Raw genomic sequence first — 17,374 nt, 5'->3', positions numbered from 1 at the left:
AAATAAGGCAGACAAATTCTATGTGAGCTGTACAGCCCTGATCATAAGAAACAACTAGTTTTCAGAGTCCAAATTAAAGGAGTCCTGTAACCAGGCAATTATCTTCAAATTCAAATTTCACTTTCAAGTTTTAATTCTAAGACATGAATGAAAAAGTATCATCACCCCCTGCTAAGCACATGGTTGCACTGATTGAAACATATTCCCCCAAGATGCTTATCTTCTGCTACCCCAACCCCCCCCCCACCAAACGGGAAAAGGAGATAGAAATCACCCAAGCCAAACAGAAATCAGCCTCCATTAGGAAAACCAAATGAGCGTGCCTGGAGCAGGTTAGAGACAAATGGTGAATGCTCTGTTCTGCCCAGGACTAAACATTACCTTGGCAAGCCCATTTCCCCCAAGGTAACACAAACACGGGGCATTTGTAAGAAGGAATCAATGGATGGAGACTAAGCACTTATAGCTCGTGGCTTAAAGTAGGGCTACCTGCTCCTCCAACACTATTTCCATTGCAAGTTTGGCAGATGGAACTTTTTGCCCTCAAGGGCACAATCTGGGCTGCAATACCAGCCCCCCTGAGCATTCTACCAGCTGAACCCCAAGAGCCAATCTCTGCCCACCAGTCCTTAGCCTCAGAGCTCACCCCTCACTCTGAGCCACTTGTCCTGTGTAAAAGGACTCTGACTAAGTTCCTCCAATGGATCTTGACCCCAACCAGGTTTTGACTACACACCTGCCCCCTCTGGCCTCTTCTGGAATGGAACTTAGTCCCCCCACACATAGGCAGGCCCACAAGGATGCAAATGGCCCTTCAGATAACCGTTAAGTGCAGGAGTAGGCTTATGGCACCCAACAGATGTTGTTAGATTCCAACTCCCAACAGCCCCAGCCAGCGTAACCAACGGTCAGGGATGATGGGGGTTAAACAACATGTAACAGGTTGGGTACCACAGGTTTAGAGCATGGGTAGGCAAACTAAGGCCCGGGGCCGCATCCGGCCCAAACGCCTTCTAAATCCAGTCCATGGACGGTCCAGGAATCAGCATGTTTTTACATGAGTGCTTTTATTTAAAATGCATCTCTGGGTTATTTGTAGGGCACAGGAATTTGTTCATTTTTTACCCCAAAATATAGTCCGGCCCCCCACAAGGTCTGAGGGCCAGTGGACCGCCCCCCTGCTGAAAAAGTTTGCTGACCCCTGGTTTAGAGAATCAAAGAACAAAGCCAGCATCTTAAATTGGGAAAATAAATGAATAACAGCTGGCCAATGTAGCCAGTGTGGAATAGGTGTGATATGATCTGAACACCTGGTACTCACAAGTATTCTGCAGCTGCTGCGTTGTGTACCCAGAGGAGGAGCTAGCTGGTCCAGCACCAGGAGCGGCACACGTGCTGTGCACCCGGGGCGGGACGAGTGTCCCACGGGGGCGGGGTGGCAAACACGGAGGTGGCACCTGCAGTGAGTGTCCCAAGGGGGTGGCGTGGTGATGTCACCCCCCTCAGGGATGACACCTGGGGCGGACCGGACCCCCAGCACGCCCTTCCTCTGCCAGTGTGTACCAACTGTTGTTTAGACCAATGAGTGTCTAAAACCCAGTGGGACACACAACTCCATCTTAACAGCAATACTAGGCACTTCCGGTTGGCAAGGGCTACAAAATTTTGCAGAGTAGGTGTCAACTGATACCAACCTGCTTAGCGTTCTCATGGCAGTGCCATGGGGAGTGAGCCCAAAATGTATTTGCATTTACCATAACTTTGGAAGACAGATTCCAGTGGCTTGATCTCTGTTTGCAGTGGCTGTTCGTTGGTAAGGGACATCTCATTTGTTGCATTTAGAAGGCTCTCTCTCTCTCTCTCTCTCTCTCACACACACACACACACAGAGAGAGAGAGAGATACACTTTCTCCTTTCTTTTTTTAAAAATATTTTTTTGACAGACGCTGCCAAAACATATGGCAGTTCTAAACTGCTATTAGTTAGCAATTATATCACTTCAGTACAAGCTCAGGCACCAAACTTCAATTCCTCACACTAAATTGTTTGATGAATTTATACCAGACAGTCCTTTCTCTTCCCAATTAGTGGCCTGGCTGGTATGTTTCATCAACAGCAACTGCCAGATTAAATGCCTTACTTGACCATCTTCACCCAACCTACTTTGATGTTCATTTTTTTCAAGCTTCAGAATACCTTTTGGATTAAGATCAGACGGCATTAAACAGAATTACTAATTAATTAAGCAAAGTTAAATTTTAAACACTGTTTGTTGTGTTAGCCAAAAGCCTCAACAGAACAGCCCTTTCCCATCTCTGCAGAGATCAAAGAAGAATGATTTCTTTCTCTACACCCCCCCTCCTCCCTCTCCACGCACACACACACACCCCTTCTCTCAAAAATTAGCAAGTTTGGGCTAGAATGAACTAATGATGAAATATTATACTGCTAAGTATCAAAAGCGTGGTGGTGGTTGTTTTAAAAGGCAAGGTTCCAAATTAATGCTAGGTATGCCCACAGATTCTCACCTGTTCTTATGGCCAGTTGCAGCACCATAAACTTCCAATGTTGCACTGATAAGAGATTCTTTAGTGCAAATATTTAGGGCCAGCCATACCAGCTTAACTGCACTGAGGTGTTTAAGTTATACCGTATTTTTCGCACCATAGGACGCACTTTTCCCCTCCTAAAAAGCAAGGGAAAATGTGTGTGCGTCCTATGGAGCGAATGCAGGGGGGAGGCAGGCGGGAAAAGCCCCCAAGAGCTTCACACAAGCTCCGTGCGCTCTTGCGGGCTTTTCCACAGGAGGGAGAAGGGACTGACTGGCCGCATCAGTCCCTTCTCCCACCTCCCAGAAAAGCCAGGAGAAGCCGCGATCTCTTTAAAGGAGTTGCGCGGCTTCTGCCGGTTTTGCGGGAGGTGGGTGAATCCCCCCACCTCCCAGTAAAGCCAGGAAAGCCCTGCACAGCGTCTCCGGCAAGGAGAGGCTGCACGGGGCTATGGAGTCTTTAGCCCCACGCAGCCTCTCCCGGGAGGGAGAGGCAGCACGGGGCTAAAGGGGAAGCCAAAACAGCGAGCGGGATCCATCCCGCTTGCTGTTTTGGCTTGCTCCATAGCGGCGCGCAACCCCTCCGGCAAGGAGAGGCTGCACGGGGCTATGGAGTCTTCAGCCCCACGCAGCCTCTCCCAGGAGGGAGAGGCTGCACGGGGCTAAAGGGGAAGCTAAAACAGCGAGCGGGATCCATCCCGCTAGCTGCTTTGGCTTGCTCCATAGCTGCGCGCAACCCCTCCGGCAAGGAGAGGCTGCACGGGGCTATGGAGTCTTTAGCCCCACGCAGCCTCTCCCGGGAGGGAGAGGCTGGAGGGGGCTAAAGGGGAAGCCAAAACAGCGAACGGGATCCATCCCGCTTGCTGCTTTGGGTTGCTCCATAGCTGCGCGCAACCCCTCCGGCAAGGAGAGGTTGTGCGCAGCCTGTACGCTGCTCTTTGGGGCTGGGGGGGGGAATTTTTTTCCCTTGATTTCCCCCCCTAAAAACTGGGTGCGCCCTATGGTCCGGTGCGCCCTATGGTGCGAAAAATACGGTAATTATTACTGGCCTTATGGAATTCAGTGACAAGGAATGTAAATATGGCTATTTCTTCTTCGTGTCAGAAATGAAGATAAGTATATAAAACTATTTATTTCAATCATATAGGGACAGTGCTTCCCCCCTTCCCCTAGGAGTCTGTACTAAGCTCCTCCAATTTGAGACTTTACAACAGGGGTCAGCAAACTTTTTCGCCAGGGGGCTGGTCCACTGTCCCTCAGACCTTGTGTGGGGCCAGACTATCTGTCTGTCTGTCTGTCTGTCTGTCTGTCTGTCTGTCTAGGGGATGAACGAATTCCTATGCCCCACAAATAACCCAGAGATGCATTTTAAATAAAAGGACACATTCTACTCATGTAAAAAACACACTGATTCCCAGACCGTCCACGGGCCCGATTGAGAAGGCGACTGGGCTGGATCCAGCCCCTGGGCCTTAGTTTGCCTACCCATGCTTTACAACATGCACACTGATTTAATCAATTAACTGACTGAGAGATGTGTAAGTCCAGCCTCTGCAACATGTAAGCCTCAAAGTGGAGCAGTCTTTTTCAAAAAACAAAATGTCTTTCAACACCTTAAAGACTAGCAGCCCCTCCAGACTGGAGTGTTTGTGTGCAGGTGTATTCTCCAACATGTCACTGGTGCAATGATAGTGCATTAGTGGGCATTTATCATTCTGCTTTATTAATTTCTTTTTTCCTGGTACGCTTTCTCAATGTTATCATATTATTGTTAACTGGGGGGCCACTCTTTTGCAATGCAGTGCAACAAAGACAGGACAGAAAGTTGTAGGATCTCATCAGGGAGTTTTGGGATGTGCATGGATAGGAAATGAAGCAGTATGACTACCCCAAAATGTTTGCAGGCACAAACAGTATTGAACATAGTTATTCACAAGCTTTTGTGGACTACACAATCCCACCCCAACTATGTGTATTTACACTTCAGGATCACACTTACAAAGGCTTCATGCTGTAATAAGTCTGTTAATCTTTAAGGTGCCACAGGACTCACTTTTACTGCAAGGAGACTTAACACAGCTACCCTGCTGGAAAATCTTCCTCCAGCTATGAATGATGGTCTAGCAGAGGCTAAACTTGTGACTTGCTGGGATGGCAAAAATAGGGAACTGTCACACATCCAGCTGTGCTTGTCTTGCTGGGCCAAATTGTACAGCTTCCTTTTTTACCTGGGCTTTTGACAACACATGTATTTAAGGGTCCACCTTCTTCTTGTAGCTATAATTTGTTCTGAACTGTTTTTAATGTGGGGTGTTTTTTTTTTAAGTTGCTGTAACCCGCTCTGGGCCCTTATGGTGAAAGGTGGGTAAGAACTGAAAACAATAGCAACAGCATAGTTGGGAAAGATGGAGGGCACAAGGAGAAGGGGACAACAGAGGACGAGATGGTTGGATAGTGTTCTTGAAGCTACCAGCATGAGTTTGACCAAACTGCGGGAGGCAGTGGAAGACAGAAGTGCCTGGCGTGCTCTGGTCCATGGGGTCACGAAGAGTCGGACACGACTAAACAACAACAAGTAGAATCACTCCATCAAGCTCAGTATCATCTGTGATTACTGGCAGCAGCTCTCCAACCCTACCTGGAAAAAGTACTTGGAATCTTCTGAATGCAAGGAAGATGCTCTATGCCTAAACTACAGCCCTTCTGATGTGGTGCCCTCCAGATGCTGTTGAACCACATCTCCCACCACCATTGGCCATGCTGGCTGAGGTTGATGGGAGTTGGGAGCCCAACCACATGTGGAAGATGCCATGATGGTTATCCCTGGTCCAGATTTTTTCGGATTTCAACTCACGTACAAACGTAAGAGCTTGCTGGATCAGGCCAGTGGGTCATCTAGTCTAGCATCCTGTTTTCATCATAGCCAACTTTCTGCGTGTGGAGCAGATGTTCTGCTTCACCCACTGAAATTCCTTAATAGCCCTACTCTGGTTAATAGCCCTACTCTGAACCAAGGGGGCAAGAGGCAGGGGAGGCAAGGCAAATTCTAGATAGACCCACCCAGAATAATACATACCAAATTGCTCTCGTTTCCAAGGTTGCTTATTTTGGTTGGCAACTGCAATTTACAGATGCAGCAACACAGCACTCCTCTTGCACAACCCAAATTTTACATATTTATGTTTCCACAGTCTCTCTCTCTCTCTCTCTCTCTCTCTTTTGCCTTTTCATTTCGTCTTTTTTTTTTTTTTGGTGTGGTCCCTTTAGGGTTTTGTTTTATTTTACTTTTAAAGTCTTAAGGAAAAGCCTACGCAACACTATTTAAATGAAGGCTGTGCGCGTAGGTAATGCCATTAATAATGCAGGCTTTGATTTCCGACCAGTCTCTTGTCTAACTTAGATGTTCAAGGAGAAAACTGGGTTTCTGCCACATTGGCAATGATAACAAGAGTTCTGAAGCTTACCAGGACGATAGAATAAGCATATCAACCTTTTCATCAAAATTGCTTCCCATGGGGAAAGCTGTCACTATGACCCTCGCGCAGCTCATCGCAAAGACAGAACACTGCAGAGACCGATCTTGAACGTTCTTTGGCGTGCTATGAACCAAGCATGCAACTGATGCTCCTGCTGTCATGGGCAGGTTTAGCAACATTTTTTAATCCATTGTATAAAACCAAGGGACTCACAGGGCTGCTGGCAGACACCAGCATCCTTGGGCAGCTACCAAGGGCACAAAATCCCAGCATAGCTCAGTGCTGTCACCTACCCATCTCCTGGATTTGGGTATACCAAGTGGATCGGCAGGGGAAGCTGATGTTTTTACCCTACCACAAAGCCCCATGGTGACCCTGCGTTGGAGCACTGTCAAAGCATACCCCCATTGCTACATGTAGCTAGCTACCTGTACCTGCCTTTGGGTACCCACTGCATGAGGGAGGCTGGTGATTCCCAGAACAGAAGAGGTTGATCTGTTAGGGTAAGTGGGGCAGTATCCAGCCTGCCTTCTTTTTCACTGCCAGTCCAGAGGGTGGTACTGCCCATCAACTTCCTTGTCCTTACAGAACTCAGCAAGGAGGAAGATGTGACAAAACTAGAATAAGTTGGCTCTGCTTGTCATTGGCTCTGCCTCCACATAGCGCTGTAAATGCATGGTGTGAATGTGACCTGTGACACCACTTTAAACAGTTATGGGTTTCCCCCAGAGCTGTAGTTTCCTAAGGATTCTGAGAGTTGTTGGGAATCCCCTAGTCTCCTCACAGAGCTACAGTTCCCTGGGAAGGAGGACTGGTTGTAACAAATAAAATAAATAATACATTTAACTGGTTTGGAGCAGAATCTGATGAGAATTTAATTGGGGATAGTTTAATTAAAGACAAACTGATATAAGGTGTCCTGCAAACTAACTGAGGAATTTCTCAGGATGCAAAATTGGCTGGCTCGATTTAAAATTCTAAATTTACATCTTTGCATTTGAGTTAGTATATGCATGTTCATGTCTCTGGGCCTATGACCCAAGTCTTCCAAGTATCTAGAGGTACCACTTTCTCCCATTGATTTAAGTGGAACTACTTTGGCTAGATTATATCCTTCACCTCAGGGCCAGAGCCCATTCCTCTAGCACCCCAAGCTGTCTAGACAAAAGGCACCTTTGCTATCGAATGACTGAAACATCAAAAGCAAAGAATAGAATGTGCCCATGCCTCTTGCTTGTCTGGATGAAGGACAGAGAGGTGTGTGAGAGCATATGTAGAAACTACTGTACAAAGGTAAATTTTACATTAGCAGCCCCGCCCATCCTTGCTTCTGGCCCCACCCACCATTGGTTCGCGGCCCCCGGAACATTTGCCAGAATGGAATGTGGCCCTTGGTTTTAAAAAAGGTTCCCAACACTTATAATGGAAATCCATGAAAGTCCTCCATTAGCAATGCGTCTTCAACTTGTAGAAATTAAAAGCATCATTCAGTCTACATGCATATACGCATGTATAGACTGATAGATATGGATTAGATATAGATACAAAACCTTTCTTAGTGCAATGATATGCACTGTGGGTACACTAAGACCTTTTCATTGGCTATAGGACTAGCTGCATTCCAAGATCTGACTTACAGAACAAGAAAAACCTGAACACTTGCAGACCTTTAAAAAAAATTATTATTTTTTCCAAAGCAGGATGGAGTGGGAAGGAAAAGTTTCCACGTAAAATGAACAGCTGGTCTCCAGGTCATCTATACGGGAGAGGTGCTGCTCCAGGTTAATTTTCAGCAGCCTTCATGGTTTTTATTATTATTATTATTTGCTTTTAACTCACAGACTAATTGTGGTTCCATAAAATGAAATGAAAAAAAACCCACTGTGAAGGGGAGACTGACTCTCCTCCAAATAAATGACATTTTTCTCTTTTCCTTCCACAGGAGAGGGGGGAAAAGAGTTGACTGGTGCTCATGCTTTGAGGTCTGGATATGATTGAGATGAAACATCTGTTAAAGCGGGGGGAGAGAATGTGAAGAGAAGCAAAAACTTGCCTCCCCCCACTAAAAATACATCTTTCCCCCCTCCTCTTCAGCAAACTTAAAACATGTGATGAAATTCAACTTTTAAAATATAACCCCGAAGCTACTTGAAAACTATAAAAGTCGCCTCAGAATCTGAGGCAAGTCAGAAATTCCACTGTTCACGCTGGGCTTTTATGAAGAGCAGACTTTAGGAGAGGGTGGGGGGGAAGGCTGTAATCTGTCTAGGTAACAAAGGCCACTTGTTCTGCCTGTGGAGCAAAAACTTTGGGTTTCTGCGGCTATTCCAAGCAGAAGTCGAGCCGAAAGCACACAATAGGCCCCTGGCTGCTCTCGCACTTTCAATCTGGAACAGCAAGCTGACCAAAGCAAGGTCCTCCCCCCATTTTTCTCTCTCTCCCTTCGCTTCCTCCTGCAATTGCTGCTGCCTATGTCTGTGCTTGGGTGTTTGTTATAGATTTGCCAAGACAATGGGGTTGTTGTGTCTGAAAACATTCGTCCATCCATCTCCCCACCCCCACCCCACCCCAAGGGGCTTCCAGAATTTAACAAACTTTATGAAAAGATAGCTTGGAAATTCCATTTCCTCGGGTGATTCTCCCTAACTGGGATACTTGCTTTCGAGCCAGAAGAGAGAAGGGAGGGACTGTTAGAGAGTCTCCCAGAAGAGAGAAGGGAGGGACACACAACATGGGGGGGGCGGCGGCTTGGCTCCGACATACAGTGCCATTGCCCCTGAACTTTCAAAGAAAAAGCAGTGGGTTGTGGGGTCGATAACTGCACCTTTGTGAAGATAGGGCATTCGGAATCAAGGGGCATCCTATTGTGTTCTATGGAGCTGAAAGGCTGTGGAATCAGAACCACGGTTTTTGGACATTTTTCGAGGAAACTTGAAGTTTCTCAGGAGGCTACAAGAGGTTCCACCATGAAAAACATTAGCCATGCCTTCCCAGAAGGACAGCCTGTCTACTGCTGCTTGTCTTTTCATCACAATGCAGAACTACAGGCTTATTGGGTGCATTCCATATCGAAAGATTCAGCAACCCAGTTTGGCTTCTCCCAGTTTCTCATTGTTCCTATTTCAAGTTCAGTCCCCCATATTTCCACATCATTTTGAGATATACGTATATATATTTTTAAGAAACAATCCTCATCAGCATTTTAGTGCAGATTTCTCTCAATATACGCATCTTTCACAAAGTAATTCCCCCCTAAAATATAAAGCGCATTTGTAAGTCATTATCACTAATTCATGCATTTCAATGTACACTTTACCATAGCATATGCATTATTGGACAAGTTACTTGGTTGGAGAACTGTACTGCAAAAGCTGGGGAAATGTGAAAATTTCAGAAGGTGGTTGTGTTCGTGTTGTGTTGTGGTTCAGTTGTGTTGCTTCAGAAAGGACGAATTAGGTAGGTTTGCTTTTAAATGTGAACCGAATCTAATTTCTCAGACATCCCTACATTCCAGCGTGCAGTCAGTTTATCCAGGGCAACATGATTAAGATCAACATCCCTGGCCAATATCCATTGTGAACTGTGAGTCTTCCTGGGGATAGCATTCCACAAAAAGGATGCCGCAGCAGAGATTGCCCTCTCCCCAGTCACCATCCACCTCTCTTTCTTTCTTTCTTTCTTTCTGTCGTTATTATTCTTACTAATATTGTGTTCAGTCCTTGAGAACCTTCCATATTAAACAATGCAAGATGAAAAGCTTGTGAAGTTTTTTTTGGCAAAGCGAGAAGGATCAACCAAGCCAACGTCTGGAGTCCCTGAAGCATTATACGCTACCACACAACTCTCCATGTGAACTCGAGTTCGGATTTCACTTACTAAATGAACAGCTAGGAACAGAGGAAACTGCCTTACACTGAGTCAGAACACGGGTGCATCTCAGCACTGTTGACACTGACTGGCAGCTGCTTTCCATGGTTTCGGGCAGCTGTCTTTTCTCATCCCTACCTGGAAACACCAGGGATTGAAACCCAGGAGCTCTGGCACGCAATGCATGTGCTCTACCTTTGAGCTATGGCCCCAAATGGCATACTTTCCATTTTTTCATTATCTTTTGTGGGGATTCTGTGCTCCTTCCAACTCCCAGTTGTTTATCGGGGAGTATGGGTGGCGGGTGGCGCTGTGGTCTAAACCACTGAGCCTCTTGGGCTTGCCGTTCAGAAGGTCGGTGGTTCGAATCCCCGCGATGGTGTGAGCTGCTGTTGCTCAGTACTAGCTCCTGTCAACCTAGAAGTTCGAAAGCACGCCCCCAAAAAGTGCAAGTACATAAATAGGTACCACTCCGGCGGGAAGGTAAACGGCATTTCCGTGCGCTGCTCTGGTTTCAGTGTTCCATTGCGCCAGAAGCGGCTTAGTCATGCTGGCCACATGACCCAGAAAAAACTGTCTGCAACAAACGCCGGCTCCCTCGGCCTGTAAAGCGAGATGAGCACCGCAACCCTAGAGTCGTCTGCAACTGGACTTAACTGTCAGGGGGTCCTTTACCTTTTTTATGGGTGTTTTAGTCAGTGTTCAACAACACTGGTCGAAGCCCCCAATTCTGGCTTAAACTCTGTTGCGATAGCATGATGTTCTGGGAGAAAGGGCAGCAGGAGAGAGAAGGCATCCATAACCAAAACCGTAGCAACTTTGTTATAAACCGTTCATAACAAAAATCACACTTTCTTGACCATGACTCAAAAATGGGTACCACTTTCAACAGCGCAGGCTAGAATTTTGATTCACTTTGCACAATATCAGTTATAAACAAGACCCTTCTAAACGCCACAGGGAGGAGGATCAAGTAAGAATCATTACTGGGCAATTAAAAGGAGAAAGGGGATCTTTGTTCCTCAAGCAGAATGAATTAAACCACTGACATTCTCCTTGTTTCCAAAGAGGCTGGGTTCAAAATACTTCATTGTCTTGAGCCCTTGCTGTAGTCACTGTTCACCCACTGTGGTTGACCTTGAGCAGAGTTAGTCTCTCTCCCTCTCTCTCTCTCTCCCCCCCCCCCCTTGGCTCGACACATTCAGCAACAGGCAGCCTTCTTTACCAATTCAGACAGTTTGTCCAATTGCCCAACAACTGCCTACTCTGACTGGCAGTGGCTCTCCAGGGTCCCAAGCGGAGACGGGTCTTCTCCACCGACTCGCTTCCTGATCCTTTCAAGTAAGGATGCCAGAGATTGACACAGGAACTTCTCGAATGCTGTCTCTCTCTCTCTCTCTCTCTCTCTCTCTCTCTCTCTCTCTCTCTCTGTGTGTGTGTGTGTGTGTGTGTGTGATACCTATATGCAGCTATATTTCAGAATAAAAAGAATAAAAACCCACATAAAAATATTAAAATTGGAAACCATCAACTATCAATTATGGGATGGCCCTGCAGAGGCAATTCCCCTTCCCAAGGAACTCTGGGATTTGTTGCTCTTTGAAGGGAATAGGGAACCCCTTTCAACTCTCAGCACCTTTGACAAACTACAGTTCCTAGGATTATCTGGAGGAAGGCATGACTGTTTAAAGTGGCATGATAATGCTCCAAATGCATGATGCAGAAGTGGCCTGAGTCACTGTCAGATGGCGGTGAAACACTTTCAGCCTGACATTTTTTGAAGGAGGAGGGAAAAAATCCAGCAGGCCAAATCATTTTGAAGCAGCAGCTTGGGAGATTTAAATTACCAGTCCTTGTCAAGGGAATGGTTCAAACTCTCTTATACACACAAGGGCATACCTTCCTTGCCACTCCCACCCCGTAGAGCGCATGACAACACAAGACTTTCCTCTCATCTGCTGGTGAACAACCAACCTGCTTCTTACAATTTCCTGGATCATTATACAACCGCAGGAAGCCGTCTGCTAAGCCCTACCAGTCTCGTGTTTCTTTGGCGATTTTCATCCTGCCAGCCAAGCTAAACAGTTTCAACTTGGCACCCAGCTGTAGCTCCAACAGCAGCAGCAGCAGCCCACTCCTGGCCAAACCGTTGTTTCATGGTACCTTTCCCATTTGCCAGCTTATCAGTTTCCAGCTCAGGTGGCGCTTGGGTCCTTTTGGCACGTATAAAACATCACTTGGGTTTAGGGGAACCTCAGGCCCACATGCCCAACAAAGCAGTCTCTGCTTTTTCATCTGGCTCCCTGCAGTCCCCACCCCCCAATCAATGGCCCCTGGAAATCTGGCTTGAACTCATCTGGCCTCAAGCCCAATCTCTGTGGGCTGCATCAGCCAAGTTTGGGGTTCCACAGGAGGCTGGCAGGTCCAGGATGAAGGGGGATTCCAGCCAGAGGCCAAGTCAACGTGTGAGAAAGAAAAGGAGGGAGGACATTCCACAGAACAACTTGCTTCCGTTAAGTTGCTCTGTGCGATTTCCAAAAACAGGTGCCAGCAGAGGAAAGGTGGCACATGCAGAAAAGTGAGGATATGCATCAGAGGGCACATACGTACAATGCATTATGCATATGAGCAATGCATACGAGAGGCTGCAGGTGAGGGGATGTGGCTCTGCTGGAAGCAGGAAAAGGTTTTCAGGGCTCCTGCCAGTAGGCTGGTGGTGAGAGCCCAGAAGAGGCGAGGCACAGGGATCTGACCGGCTGCTCAATGAGACGATCTGCTGAAAAGCTGACTTGGATAGGATGGTTTTTATAAGCCCTGGAGAGCTGCTGCTAGTCTGTGTAGATCAGCCTTTCTCAACCTTGGGTCTCCATATGTTGTTGGACTACAACTCCCATCATCCCTGGCCACTGCTCCTGCTAGCTAGGGATATTGGGAGTTGTAGCCCAACAACATCTGGGGACCCAAGGTTGGGAACGGCTGGTGCAGACAGTACTGATCTAGATGGACCAATGGTTCAGTATAAGGCAGCTCCCTCTATCGCTATCTATTAATCGAGAGCCCTCCTTTCCTAGGCTTTTCTATTTCTCTCACGCTTTGTCCCTCTCTCCTGCCTTCCTACTGCTCCCCTTCACAATTGTCCTCTGTATCCCATATCATCCCGTTCCTCTCTGGCTACTTCCTCCTGGCTTTCTACTCCTGCATCTGGCCATCTCAGGCCATCTTCCTATTTCCCAGGAGATCCCACAGCCACCCATGGATGATGTCACTTCCAGGTGCCAGGAAGGAGTTCCATCTTGGTGCAAGTCTGGGGCTGTTCTCAGGCTACAGGCTGCAGAGACTGGGTCACTGTGCACAGGAGGATTTCAGCATGTATAAGCTGCTACACCAGCTGAAATGTCCTTTGCATTTACAGCTTCCCATTCTGAGCAGCTGGCAAAAGAGATTTATTTACTTTTGAAGAAGAGCAAGATGGTCAACTGTATCCACCAGTGGCCAATATTAATCTCTGGTTTTTATTTATTTTTATTTTTTGCTTAACTTCAGCATGCCCTGTGTGAAAAATTCATTTGTCCCAGATTTAGAGGGACTTGGGAAGCCAATAAATCAAAGGCAGGCACAGGCTGAAATGGGCAACATTGGTCAACAGTTTCTGCCTGCCTGCCTGCCGCTTGGTAAACAGAAGCGCTCCAGTTGTGTCCTAGCCTCTTGTCAAGCATCAACACTGAGTCAACAACCCGCTCTTGTGGCTTAAGGCTTTTGATGTTTACTTTGTTCTTTCCACAGTTCAAAAGAAAAGCACTAATGCACCAGTCCTCTTACCAAATACTATCTTAATCCAAGAATCCAGAGCCTTTTGCTGTTGACCAGTTAAGTCTGTTAAGAAGAAAAGGATTTGATCAAGCTTTACATAACAACCCAGAAGTCAAATCCAGCTTCTTTTTTGGACCGGATCAGACAGCTCTTTTCATCTTTGCTGCTCAGATGCCTTGTTAATAACAAAGGGGTGAAGGGAGGGGTGGTAATGACACTGACAATGTGGAAACAAAAGCAAGGGATTCAATTATTTCCCTGTTTATTGCTTTGCCTTTTGGTCCCAACTTCGGTACAATCAATGCTATGAAGGTTCCCAAAGCTGAGAAGCTGCAAATTCAATCAACCGCTATTTGTTTTAGTATGAGTGTTGGGGCTTTGGCACAGATCAGTGACATCAGACCAACAAAAGGCTACACGGTACTATTCTACTGACATGTGTCACAGTGCTACCAGGAAAGCATCACAGACCATTGGTTCGCAAGAGAAGGAAAGTGAAGAGAAGGAAAGTAATGGACCTGGGGGGCTGTGACTAAAGCTCATCCTTGATATGGGACTAGGCACCAGCTGCAGGAAGCTGAAATCTGAGTCCCAGAAGGAATAGAACAAGCGTTGTTGGATAGAGCACTGGGACAGATGCACAGGTAGGTCAATCCTCTTTTAAAGCCATCCAAGTTGTTGGCCATCACTACAACTTGTGGCAGCAAACTCCACAATTTTAGTATGTGCTGTGTGAAGCACTTCCATTTGTCTGTCCTGAATCTTCCAACATTCAGCTTCACTGAAAGCCCGTAAGTTCCAGCGTTATGAGAGAGTAGGGGGAATTTTTCCTCTTTTCCAGTTCCTCCACACCCCTGCACACACCCCTCCATCACCTCTTCTCCAAACTAAAATGACCCAAATGTTGTAACCTCCCATCAGCCATAACAACACAAGAAGAGCCTGCTGGATCACGCCAATGACCCATCTAGTCCAGCATCTTGTTCTCCCAGCAGCCAACCAGTTGCCTATGGAAGCCTGCAAGCACAACCTGAGCACAAGAGCACCCTCTCCTTCTGTGGTTTCCATCAACTGGTATTCAGAAGCATTTCTGCCTCCAAGAGTGCAGGAAGAGCTAGCCTTATCTTCTGTGAATTTGTCTAATTCTCTTCTAATGCCATCCTCCAAGTTGGTAACCCTTACCTCTTGTGGGAGTGATGCTGGTAGATTATTCCTTGCTGGAATAACTGTGGGTGGGCTTGTGGAACATCAAAGCACTACTTCATAGAGGAACCAATTCAAACAGAAAGAACAAGGAAGCCACAAGAAAGGAACCATCTACTTGCCTTGCAACTGCAAGGGAATCCAGCGAGGGAAAACACTTCTCCGCATGAAAAGGCCACAGCGTTCAACAGTGTCCGTCAGACTTCTTGTACATAAGCAATACCAAGAAAAGGTGTTCCATTGCCTAACAGAGAAGATTGCTGCCAATCTAGTTTGAGGATATCAGGTGCTGAGTATTACGTTAGACTTAAGGGGTTTTTTCACTGCGCCTTCTATAATGCCACTGTTCAAGGCCATACAGTGATTTAGATATTCAAGGCTGGCGTTTCACACCATAAAGCTGCATGGAAATTTGCACCGCAGTGTTGTTCCACATACCCCTTTTAACAGGCTTCTTTCTGCTTGTAATCACCCCCTCTTATAGCAAACTCAGGTGCTAAGTGCTGACAGCTTTTTAGCCCAATTGGGCAGTTGATAAACAGGAGGGAGGTATCAGTACATTCGGGAGAAGCTTTAGGATTGCAGGAAGTGCAAAAAAAACCAACAAAACCACAACACATTTTAAAAACCAAACCAAACCAAACCAAACCAAACCAAAGAAAAGAAAAGAAAAGAAAAGAAAAGAAAAGAAAAGAAAAGAAAAGAAAAGAAAAAGAAACCCTGCCAAAAAGTGTGTCAAACCATCTGCATGCTCAACCACCACAAAAGGTACGCTGGGATGTTTCTCTTTAGGGTGTAGTTTTTTGTTTTTGTTTTTCGTTTGTTTGTTTTACAAAATAGGGGGGGAAATAGCAAAATTCCTTGATAGGATAAAATGACTGCTGGAACCTTGACCTGGAACAAGCCTTCTGAGGAAGATACTCAGCAACATTTTTGTTGTTGTTACAATTTGTTCTTACTGTTGACTATAGACACATCTGCACCATATATTTAAAGCACTATGATACCATTTTAACAGTCATGGCATCCCTCCAAAGGACCCTGGGAACTGTAGTCTGCTAAGAGTGCTGAGAGTTGGTAGGACACTCTTATTCCCTTCACAGAGCTCCAGTTTCCAGAGTTCCCTGACAAAACGGACTGGCTGTTAAATTAAGATTACCAGATTTTTTTTCCAATGAATCCAGGGACACTTTTCAACTTGGATGGATACAAAATGGATTTTGTACGGGGACTGGTTTGTAAATCTGGGGACTGTCCCCAGGAAACGGGGACGTCTGGTAACCTTATGTTAAATCACTCTCAGGGCTGTTGCTCTGAGAGGCAGATTGGGGCCTCCTAACAACTCTTAATGCCCTTAATAGACTACAGCTCCCAGAATTCTTTGGGAGAAGCCACGACCATTAAAGTTTTATAATAGTGTGTTAGACTTATGGTTGCGGATGTGACCTACATCTTTGATCAGACATATACCAGTGGTTCTTACAAGAAGCAAAAACTCCAGGCCTCAGGACTGTTGAAGGGACTCTCTGCAATTAAGGCCACACAAACCTTTCACTGGCCGACCAAGGAAACTTCAGGAGGATGTTTTGTTTACCCACCTGCCTATACAGATACACGCCTATACACACATCTCTTGAATATGCACAGAACAAGTCTCCTTTGCTTTTTCTTAAAACGTAATCATAGTAATTTATATATTTTAAAAAGGTACCTTCCAGGTGAAAGTGTTCATTTTCAATTGCCTCCCTGTAAACTTCACCAGCTGCATCCTGTAAAAAAAGTAAATAAAACAACAAAGGGGAGCTATTAGCAGGTGTACGAATATGCAAGATGGTTATTCTTTTAAGTGGGACAACAATTTTTCTAGATTACATTGATCTGGAAATATGTGCCAAAATTGCATCCGAGCAGATGGAGCACACATCCAGCTCGGTACAATTCTGGACACTGCTCTGCAGTTCACCAACTGGTCCTGAGTCCAGTCAAAACTGCACCATACATTAAAGCATATGGCTTCCCGCCAGACAATCCTGGGAACTGTAGTTTGTTAAGGGTGATGGGAATTGTAGTTCTGTTAGAAGTAAACTACAGTTCCTAGGATCCTTTTGGGGGGAGGTGGGTAGCAGGATGCTTCAAATATGCTTTAGATGTATGGAACAGATGTGACCCCAGATAATGCATGTTACCCATAAACACCAGATGTCATTCCAGGCCCTTGACTAACTTGCATAAATGTCATCCTAAAGGTCTATAATAAACATGGCATCTTTTGTGCAACTGTTATTATTAATAACAATAATAATTTCATTTATGAATCACTTTCAATAAGGCACCCCAAAGTAATTTACAATAAAAACATATATAAAACAGCTCCATGTATAATAACAGTTTTTAAAAATGCATTTATAAAACCAAACACACGGTTTAAAATGACAACGCCACACACAAAAGGTTGTGGAATTCCCTCCC

The 17,374-nt window shown here is 45.9% G+C and overlaps 1 protein-coding gene across 5 annotated transcripts in view; it reads right to left on the bottom strand.

Annotated features, from left to right (window-relative positions):
* The window catches only part of NKD1 (NKD inhibitor of WNT signaling pathway 1), a 131,548-nt gene that overhangs the window by 39,865 nt on the left and 74,309 nt on the right, over window positions 1-17,374 (bottom strand). For all 5 annotated transcript variants that reach the window (XM_083626078.1, XM_083626080.1, XM_083626077.1 and 2 more), the window contains one exon: window positions 16,617-16,674. In XM_083626078.1, the coding sequence (XP_083482204.1) occupies window positions 16,617-16,674 (58 nt within the window). The remainder of the gene's footprint in view (window positions 1-16,616; window positions 16,675-17,374) is intronic.

Source organism: Podarcis filfolensis (genome assembly GCF_964270895.1).
Source record: "Podarcis filfolensis genome assembly, chromosome: 8".
NCBI lineage: Eukaryota > Metazoa > Chordata > Lepidosauria > Squamata > Lacertidae > Podarcis > Podarcis filfolensis.
Note: the sequence above shows the minus strand (reverse complement) of the source record. Positions and strands in the feature narration are given on the sequence as shown.